Source organism: Balaenoptera acutorostrata, chromosome 20, assembly GCF_949987535.1.
Source record: "Balaenoptera acutorostrata chromosome 20, mBalAcu1.1, whole genome shotgun sequence".
Taxonomy (NCBI): domain Eukaryota; kingdom Metazoa; phylum Chordata; class Mammalia; order Artiodactyla; family Balaenopteridae; genus Balaenoptera; species Balaenoptera acutorostrata.
Window position 1 is genome coordinate 53,292,214 of NC_080083.1, and position 10,332 is coordinate 53,302,545.

Below are 10,332 nucleotides of genomic sequence, written 5' to 3' on the forward strand. Positions count from 1 at the left end.
TGATGGGCTCCGAAGCACATGGCCCCGTGACTCGTTAGCTGCCGGAGATTGATTTTACAACGGTGCTGGTGAAGTCAGCAGCCCAAGCAGGACGTTGCCAGAAATAGCCTCGATCTTATCCCACGTCACTGGGTGGTGACCTTAAGTGCAGGAACTGAGCCTCTTGGGGTTCAGAAACGCCCCCTCTCTGCTCTAAATCAGCTCTGGAAGATGATGGATCTTGGTGATCAGAGCAGAAGGTGGTTGAGTGGGTGTGGGGGAGGGGGTGTTGTCAATGGATGATCTGCTTGACATCCCAGAAAGGAGGGGACGTCAGAAACAGCCCCATATGGCGCCTGAGGCCTGGGGGTCTTCCTAGCCTCGGACCTGCCACTAGCCTCCTGGTCCACATCAGGGTGCTATGCTCTGCCTTGCCCTGGGCCGCGCCACAGCCTCCAAAACAGTCTGAAATCTGGGCTAAACTGACAAAGACAGGTGTGAGTCAGACTTCCAGCGACAGAACAAAATAAGTGGGTTCAGTGACACGTAGCAGGTAGAGACCTCACGCGTGGCACACAGGCTTTGGCGGGGGTGGGGGGGGGCGGGGAGGGGTGGACCGAGGAAGGGCCTTGGTGGGAGTGGGCTTCCTGGGCCAGGCAGGCAGGCGTGCTCAGGGCCGGGGGGCTAACTCATCTCGGCCTCGCCCCCAGCTGTACCTGCGGGAGCTGCTGCGGCTGACGCACCTGCGCTTCTACCAGCACCTGGTCTCGCTGGGCGAGGACGGCCTGCAAATGCTCTTCTGCCACCGCTGGCTGCTGCTGTGCTTCAAGCGGGAGTTTCCTGAGGCCGAAGCTTTGCGGATCTGGGAGGCCTGCTGGGCCCACTACCAGGTGAGCCAGGCGCGGTACCCAGGGCTGGGGGCTGGGACAGCGGCTCCAGAGCGACGGTCGCCGTCCTGCACCCAGCCTAAAAGGAGGGCAGGGTGCCCACGTAACCGTGTGCCTCCTCTGGGGTCCCCCTCCACCATCCCTGACCCCCCGCAAGCCACAGTCAGCCGCTCACACGGCGACTGCCTTCCAGTCCCACGTGGCCAGCCTCAGACCTGCAATTCGCCTCCCAAGTAACTGAAATCGATGCAAATTGCCCACTGACTGCGCTCATTACCACGTTCCGGGGCTGAGCACGCTCCTGTCACAACCAATCAGCGTGAAAGACATTGCGGGGCCGAGCAGGACGCCAGTGCCCACATGCTGGAGCCGGTGCCCGCCCGCCTGCCCCCTCGGGACGGCTCAGGGAAAGGGCCCGAGATCTTGCTTCCCCATCAGCCCCTCTGAGAGCCCGGGCCCGGCCCACTGTCCCCACCCAGGGATGTGATTTCCACTTGCCGTCCACCGTTATCAGTGTCTCCTCAACAAATTTCCCTGAGAGCGTCGAACTGGCCCTGTCACACAGCTTTAATGCCCAAATTAGCAACAAGCTGGCGACGTGAAAGGATAGGCAAGTCTCTCTGAATCCATCAGGCTTAAAAAAAAATAGTATTGACGCATCCGGGGGGTGGCCAGGACCCTTTCTGCAAGAGCGGGCTCCACCCTCCCTGCGGCAGCTGGAGCAGCTTGGATTAGACAAACCTTGCTGATACGTGGGCACGCCCACCAGCCCTCGGAAACGTGCATCAGCGTTTCCGCTCCTTACTAATGTCAAAGAAGGATTACGTCTGATAGAAGTGAGTCTGAAGAAATGTGCTGCTGCTGCCACAGGCTGTCTGTATTCATCCTCACCCACCTCCTGCTCCTGCTCCCACCCCGGCCCAGGTCTGGGCTGCGCTTCCTGCGTGGATTAGCGTGCTCGACTTGTACTGCAGGGTGGAATCAAGGAAGCATTGGCAAGGATGGTCCAAAACACTGGATCACATTTAAAAAAAAAAAAAAAATTGTGTCTGCTTTGCAAAGCCTCATTGCATGTTTTTCCAGCAGCAAGTTTGCCACCCTCGTGACATCACATTTAGGCTAATGTTACAAGTGAACTCAGAGCATTACCCAACAAATGGGGCCATTTCTCAGGCTAAATTTAGCCACATTTGGCCCCACCACTTGATCAAATTAGTGGCAGGAGATTGGAAGGGGGGGGGTAGGATGATTGTAGTGGGCGTAGGCTAATTCATTAGAGTGAGCTTGTGGAGAGGGGGGTGGTCACGACCAGCTGCTTTAACTTTTAAAGTGTCCCCAGAGTGAGAAAGGCTCTATTTCATTCATTTATGATACTTCTAGTTTGCCCCCAGGGGCTGGGCTGCCCTGGGCCTTGTCCAGTGAACTGGGATTAGTCCTGTACTGCCATCCAGCCCCATTTAGAATGTGCCCCACGTTTTCTGCCCCAGAGTCCTCTCTGAGAGGAGGTAGACATGCACCTTCCTCCGTCCCCCCCCCCCCACCCCCAACCCACCGCCAACCCTGGCCACAGTTCAAATAGCTGCAGAAGGATCGTTCTGAGCCACAGCAAGACCATTCCGGATTAATTCAGAGGAAGGGGCTGGGCAACCTGGGAATGGTCTCTTCAGAGTGGGTGGGGTGTGGGGTGTTTGTTGCCCATAACTTCTGCCCGCATCCAGGGCTCCTCCCGACCCTATTTGCAAAGGAACAAAGTTCTGTCTGGCTGGGTGGCCGACGTCAGGAGACTAAACACAGGCTTCCTGGTGGTCCTTGTCCTTCCTCTGCCCCCAGGAGCAAGTGTGACTCAAAGGCGGTGTGCCCTCAAAGTGTCCGGGCCAGAGAGCGCACAGGATGTACCCCCGTCAGGACCAAGTGCCGGCTTCCTGCTGTGGGCCAGGCCTTCCTTGCTGGGCAGCCATATGAGGCAGCCTCCAAGGAAGACAGCGGAGTCCTCGATGGGCTCTGTAAAGCTGGTTAAAGATGGTGGGCTCATCGTAGGGAGCTCCATGGGGACCATCGGGATCTGCCGTGCTCTGCTCTGAGGCTCTTCTCCCCACTTTCTTATCAACAAACCTAAGAGTCATCTCTGGGGCATGAGTTGGGACGTTTGGCCTGGAGGCAGGAGAACAATGAGCAGTGGGTGGCTGCCAGAAAGTTCTTTCTCACTGGCGTGTTCCTTGACCCACTGGAGCGTGTTCTGATGCACTGTCTCTCAAGACCCCAGAATGGGCACAGGCCAGCCTTCAGAGAGGCGTGTTCTTTGCCCCTGTGCTGGAAAGCCTCCCGGAGGGCTCCCCGAAGGGTAACAGCAGCCCGCGGGTGGCCAGCTGCAACATCGCCCCTTTGTATGTCACAGCAGCCTTTGGATGTAGGTGCTCACACTGGCCATTTGCAGGTGGGGAAACTGAGGATGAAGGAGGCTGCTGGGCTTGCCCAGGGCCACATGAACCCAGACGACCTCACCCCGGAGCCCTTACCCCGCACCTCTGCACTTGGCCTCTACCTGCAGGCAGGGCCTGGGGCTGGGTCAGGGGCCTTATCTGAACCCACTCTCTACCCCCCCAGACGGATTACTTCCACCTTTTCATCTGTGTGGCCATTGTGGCCATCTACGGGGATGACGTCATTGAGCAGCAGCTGGCCACCGACCAGATGCTTCTGCACTTTGGAAACCTGGCCATGCACATGAATGGGGAGCTTGTTCTCAGGAAGGTGAGTGTGGCCCCCACATGCAGGCCCGCCCTCCCATATACAGAGCCCCACCCCTTCACTTCCAGAGCTCCGCCCCCATGCAACCCCCCACAAGCCCTGCCCTCCACATCTGCAGAGCCCTGCCCACACACAGAGCCCCACCTCTTCACTTCCAGAGCCCCGCCCCCACACTCCAGCCACCCTGGGGGCTCCTGACCAAGGCCCAGTGGTCAGCATGTCTGGCAGCTGCTCAGGGTGCCCATCAGGCCCTGGCAAAAGAGGTCTCTCTCCTCATGGACTGAACAGATTACCCGGTTTGATAGACAGGTCCTCCACCTGGGGTACCTCACTCCTAGCCCAGAGCCAGGAAAACTGAGCAGGAGGCTTAGGGAGGGGAGGTGGCCACTTTTCATCCAAAGTTAGTGGAATAAAGGGGGCCTTTGCCACCTCCCCGCTTCCCAGGCTCCTGCTGGAGACTGCTTCTTAAAGCTCTCTGGTGTCTCCCGGGGGGGCAGTGAGGAGGGCCTGGGGTCAGGGTTGGGTGGGTAGGAAGGGGGTGGTGGAAACAGACCCTGCTGGGTGGAGAGGTGGAGCCATGGGGCCAGGCCGAGCCAGGGAGGGGCAGGGTGGGCCCTGTGCCGCTTTTGCCTGCCCTGTTCACCCTCCATATGAAGGCCGCTGGGGGAGCCTTCTTTGTGTCAAGCCACCTGGGAGCACTGCTCCAGGAACCATGTGAGTCCCGTCCCTCAGCTGGATCACGGTGTGGAAAGGGACGGGGCAGGCAGAGTCCTCGCCCTGACCTGGCACAGGGTGAGCCCTTGGGCACTGGCTATTGGTGCCCTTGCTCTTGGGCCACTGGCTGTCCCCCAACCCCCTCGTCACTGCCTGTCCTCTCTGTTTGCAGGCAAGGAGTTTGCTCTATCAGTTTCGCCTCCTGCCACGGATCCCCTGCAGCCTGCATGACCTGTGCAAGCTGTGTGGGACTGGCATGTGGGACAGTGGTTACATGCCTGCCGTGGAGTGCACAGGCCAGCACCTGGGGTCTGAGAGCTGCCCATATGGGGGCACTGTGGAGACGCCTTCGCCCAAGCCCCCCAGAGAAGGCAGGAAGGGCCCAAAGACGCCCCGCGAAGGCTTCGGTTTCCGCAGATAGGTTGGGCTCCCTGTGCTAGATGAGGGGTGAGGGAACCTCAGCCAGGTCCCAAGCATGGGGGAGGGGGTGGGGATAGGCTTGGAGGGGATGGGATGGTAGAAACGGAAGGAAAATGCCCTTGGGCGGCATGAAGGGAAACTTTTCATATTAAGGACAAAAGCGGAGTCCAGAAGTGACAGAAGTGAAACCCGCCAGCTGCCCAGAGAAAAGTCACCTCCCAAAAAAGCGGGACTAGAATGCTCGGCCATCCCACCTGGAGACTCAGGCTGGCTGGGTTCTCGTGTCGCCTGCCTTTGGTGGATCTCGACACGTCCCAGGAATTCCTCCAGCTTCATCAGCCACCGAAGGGTATTGCCAGGCATTGGGAAAGGCAGAGACAGAAGGAGAGGTCTTGTGCACCCACCAGTGCCGGGGAGTGCAGAACAAGGGGGTCCTGTCCAGGCCCAGAGACATCTTTGCAAGCCGGACACACCCACCTCATCAGGCTTCATTCTCTGAAAGAACCAAACATACTCCACAGCTTCTCCAGCTGCAGCTGCAAAGCTGATGTGAAGACATCTGCCCCTCATCCCCCCCCCAAAAAAAGCCCCACTGATTTCAGGGTAAAGAGGTGTAAGAGCAGGGGGCTGGGGGCTTTCACACTGTCCATTTCAACATCCTGTCCTCTTGGCATGTGAAGGAATCTGCTGCCCGTGAGCCTGAGCACAGGCTGTTGAAGTGTTGGATTCCTCTCCCTTTGTTGGGGAATGTCTGCATTTGGCATTGTTTAAGGCCAACCTCACCAAATACTGCAACCAACTGGGGTCTGGATGGGTTGAGGTGTGCGTGTGTGCACGCAAAATCCTCTGAAGGGAATCTGCAATGTTTGAGGGAAGGGGTACTATATTAACTGACCAACCAAAACAAAGGCACCTGAAAGTGCTAGAAAGACTCCCACTTCCCTGCAGGGCCTGCATTCTGCCATGAATGCCAGTCTTCTGTAAGTCAGCTTCTCAGGTGGTTGGACGCAAGAGTGGCCAGAGTACAGTAGCCATCACTCAGGGCACCTCTGCTTTCTGTGTGGGAACCAGGTCTTCCCAGCAAGCTCTCCCTGCTCCCAAAGATTCTCATCAGTAGCTCCTTCTGGGATTTAGAGAAGGACAGATAAGGGCATGGGAGGGCTCCCAGCCAGTGTAAAGTGGTGGAGCCATTTGCACAGGAAGCCGCCTCTTGAACTGGCAGGAGCAAGGAGCCTGGAATCGTTCCTTGAATCCTCCTGCACATTCTTCTGGGGAGAAAAATCCTTGACGTGCTGAGAGTCATCGTGGAGACACAGCCCGACTAAGGCTTCTTCCTGCCCTCAGCTTTTCTGAGAGTTGACGCTGCTGGATGGCGCCACTTTAAAAAGATGTTTATCAACAGGAAAGAGGAAGCTATCAGCCTCCTCCCTTCTCAGCTTCTCTCTTCTCCATGAGCCCAAGTCCTCCAGCAGGCAGGAGACTGACACTGGTACTTCCAAGTTCCTGGCCCCTCTGTCCAAGAGCCTTTTGGAGACACCATCCTGGAGCTCCATCAGTTCCCAGATCTTAGGGTACTGACCATTATAGTCCAGCAGCAGGGTCCAGGCTGGATGGGGGTAGACTTCTGCTCTGCTTCTGGGGAAAGAAGATTGCCTTTCCATCCGGAGGATGGCTCCTGATCTATTATAGAAATGGCTTGAGTTACCCAGGCACTATGTTGACCCTCCTCTAGAGACCACATCCCCATGAGCAGGCATAACAGTTACCCATTGCCACAGTAATGCTACATAACAAATAGCCCCCAAACATGGTGGCCTCAGATAGCACACACTTACCTAGCACATGAGTCTGTGGGGCAGCAGCTCAAGCTGGGCATTTCTGGTCTGAGTTGGGCTTGCTCCCATGCCTGGAGCTGTTAAGTCCCAGGGGGTGCTCACACATGTAGAAGTGTGTAGAGGTCAGACTTGGCTCTGCTCTGTGCCTCTTGCATCCTTCCCGCAAGCCAGTCCCGGCCAAGGCAAAGGTGCAGAATCAGAAGTGTACAGGTACCTTCCCAAGCATTGACAGATGCCACCCCTGCTGCCACCCCAATGGCCAAAGCAAGTCACATGGCCAGACTCAGCATCTAGGGATGGGGAAATGGACCCTCCCCTGCAGTAAGAGAAGTGACATGGCGAGGGGCTGGGGATTCAGGGAGGGGGTGAGGAACTGGGCGGCTGGTACGGGGCTGGAAGAGTCTACCAGCACCACAACAAAGTCCTGGTCCAGATAACACTGTTTTGGAACTCACCTTCTACCAGGGGCGTGACTTCCCCTGAAGGGGCAGGAGATGCCTAAGAGGAGAAAGAGTGCTCCCCCCTCATCCTCTGTAGCAGAAGAACGTCCACGCATTTTACAGTACCTTGTGCCTTTGGGCTGCTGTGTGTGGGGTGGAGGGAGAGGGGTCCCAGGCTCCCTCACTTTGGAGGGTCCTGGGTGGAAAGCACTCATTCTGAACCTCCCAGCTCCCACAGCCCCTCATCCCCACGGCTCCCCATGACCCTCCCACCTCTCACCCTATGGGCTGGGTGAGGTCCCAGTGAGATCTGGGCCTCTTGGAGCAGCCAGGACCTCGAAAGCTGAAGACCTGGGTGTGTGGGCTCTGCGAGGTCCCGCTGCTCCGGAGGGATGGAGAAGGCCCGCCCCTGCATGGCTCCCTTAATCTGGATGCAATTAGAGGAAACCAGCCAAAAACCCTGCGGCAGCTGTTGCCCCAGGATTATTCCCAGCCAGCAAAAGGCATTAGGGTGATAATTCAGTCATTAGACTTTTAGCCTTCCCACCACCAGAACGTGCAAATACAGGATAATCAGCCCAGCACGGCCATCCTCGGCGATACTGCTTATTTAACCCATTTTTTTAAAATGACACTTAATGTTATTGGCTGGGGTGCGTGTGCACGCATACTTAAAAGTTTCCCCACCGCTAATGTCTGTGCTGACGTTACGTGATGTCGTCGGGGCCTCTGGGAGGAGAGGGCACCTTTGATGTGCATGTGCTGGCACAGAGAGGGCAGTGGGGCAGGGACTTACCAGCCCAGTGGGGGTTCACCCTCTCAGGGAAGGGGGATGATGGCAGGATGAAGCTGGGTGTGGGGAAGGTGGGGATATAGTGGGGTCAGGGTCTGGTTAAGTGCAGAGGGGAACAGTGTGCTATTCCAGAAGGTTCTGACTTAAGTCCCAGCAGGGGAGACTTGGTACTCACAAGTCAAGGGAATTGGAGTTCTTGAGCCAATTAGAGGGGTAGGCATAGGCAGGCTGGGAGGGGTCTCCAGCCCATCTCTGCAGAGGAGGAGGGTCTGCAGTCCAGAGGGCAGTTCCATTGGTGGCCTTGGTCTGGATGCCATCAGCGAGCAGCGCCATGTTGTCCTGATTGGCTAAGTGTCAGTCAGGCAGGACAGAGATTTTTGAATCCAGGACCTTTGAGTTTTCCGTAAAATCCTGCTGGGGGCAGACAGCTGGACAGGATGAAGATGGTGGTCCTGAAACGAGGGCAGTAGCTGGCAGAGGTCACCCAGCTCTGACCTTTGATGGGTGGACGTAGGAAATGGGGCAAAATCTGTGGACCACAGTGGGGGACCTCTGTGGCTCTCCCCTCGGTTTTTTGTGAGGTCCCTCTGAGCTCTCTTGTCTGCTTCTTGTTTGGTAGAAGTAGCTGGGAGGAGGGCAGCCCCCAGGGTGGTGGGAATCTGCTCATGGCTGTGCCCTGCACCTGCGGAAGCTTCCATCCTCTGTTTGGCCTCCCCTCCCCCATGCCGGGAGGCTGGAGGGTGGCGGGAGCACCTGGGTTCACCCGGCCGAGAGAAGGAAGCCTCTTCCAGCTTGTCTGCCCAGCAGAGGCCCCCAGAGGCTGCCCTGCCTCAGAGGAAGGAGGAGGAGTTTCCCTGGGAAACCCCACACACGTGCAGAGGTGCAGCCCTAGACCGGCCTGCAAGCTGTGCCACAAACCCATAGCAAAGGGAAGGAGCCTGCGGGTCTGGCCTGAGGCCGGGTGCTTCCTCTGGAGACCCTGGGGAACCAGATGGCCCAGGATCTGATTAGCCCTGGGTTTCTAAGCCAGGCGGCAAGGCCGTCCCTCGAAGTGAAAGCATTCTGTCCCTGCCGGTCCTTGGCTCAGAGGGAACTGCCCCCAAAGCTGTGAGGCCCAAGGACAGGGCTCCCCCACAGAGGCTGCACGGTGCTGCGCGGAAGGAAGACGCTTACCTAGGGGTCAGGAACCTGGTTCTTGTCCTGCCTCTGACCCTTCCCAGGTACGTGACCTTCCTGCCCTCTGAGCCTCAGTTCCGTCATCTGTAGACTGAGAATGGCGCTGCCCTCCCAGCCCACCTCACAGGACTGCCGTGGGGACTCTCCAGGTGAAGGTGTCATGAAGATGGTGTACCAGCCCCGGGCGCTTCACCTGCCACTCAGGGAAGAGACCACTGACCTTGGCCTTGCAGCCTTGGCGGAAAGGCGGCATGCTCCCAACCCGAGAGCTCGCCCTGCTTTGAGAGTCAGCAAACCCGCTCCCTTCTACACGTCCACTTTGCTGCATGTCCCCAACTAAGGGGGACCTCTCTGTGCCTCTTCTGTGAAATTCACCCTGTGCCACCCCACTCCTGCCATGAGGAAAACCAACCATAAGCCATGACCTTGGTGACCCCGAGAGATGTGTCTGTGTGCCGTGTGCCCAGCTCTGCATCAGGGATGAGGTCCAGGCCTCGGACCCCCACAGCTGTGAAACCCACTCAGGCGGGGGGCTGTGGCCTCCTGGGTCAGGCTGTAGAGACTGGAGAGGGGTGTCCCTGGGCCTCTTGGGGGTAGGGCGGGCATGCAAATAGCCTGCAGGCATCTGGCCGTTAAACACATTGTGCTGAATTTCTAGGTAGGAAAGTACATTTCAAGTTCAGAGATCAAGTCATTTGGTCATCTTCTTTCCAGCACCTTGTGTTAGTCAGAGGGCAGGGTTTCTGTTGTTTAAGGGAAAGTTTAATGAAATTCCCACCATTACCAAGAGATTACTGATGTCCGTGGCTAGGGATTCGTTCTCTGTATTTCATTTTGTTTTCTTTTTTAAATACAATCGCCCACTGGTCAGGCCATGCCCCAGGCTCGGGACTGGCCACCCTGACCCCTGGGGCCACGGCCCCCACTGTGCTTCTGGCTCTCATGGATTCCACTGCAAAGTAAATAAAATCATATTGACAACAAACATACGCTCTACGGCGCCTCTAAGGAAAAGGTCCGGCGAGGTTTGTTAGGTCAGAATGTGGCAGGTTCCAGTGCTGGGTGAAGAGGGCTCCCACAGAAGAGCAAGGAGGGCCAGAGGGCTGGCCAGTGGCACAGCAGGCCCTGCTCTGGGGAGCCTGGCTGCAGGCCCGGGGGTCCATCAGGCATCTGAAGGGGACGGGCGCTGGGCCTGCAGCGGGGAGGAGCTGCTTGCCTCCAAGGTGGAGAGGTAGTAGGAAAGTGCCCGTGAACCCCAGTGACTGGGGGCCCCAAGACCGGCCCTAGCACCTGGAAACACACAGTGTTTTATTGAGACTTGGCTGCCAGGGCTCTGATTT

The 10,332-nt window shown here is 57.5% G+C and overlaps 1 protein-coding gene across 3 annotated transcripts in view; it reads left to right on the plus strand.

Annotated features, from left to right (window-relative positions):
* TBC1D16 (TBC1 domain family member 16) overlaps positions 1-10,104 on the plus strand; it is an 84,547-nt gene extending 74,443 nt beyond the window's left edge. For 2 of the 3 annotated variants that reach the window (XM_057536873.1, XM_057536874.1), the window contains exons 10-12: positions 690-869; positions 3,471-3,617; positions 4,501-4,792. In XM_057536873.1, coding sequence (XP_057392856.1) covers positions 690-869; positions 3,471-3,617; positions 4,501-4,749 — 576 coding nt within the window. In that variant the 3' untranslated portion in view covers positions 4,750-4,792. Of the gene's footprint in view, positions 1-689; positions 870-3,470; positions 3,618-4,500; positions 4,793-9,036 lie in introns of those variants that run through there. The other variant, XM_057536875.1, reaches the window with a different exon arrangement.
* The last annotated feature ends 228 nt before the right edge of the window (positions 10,105-10,332 follow it).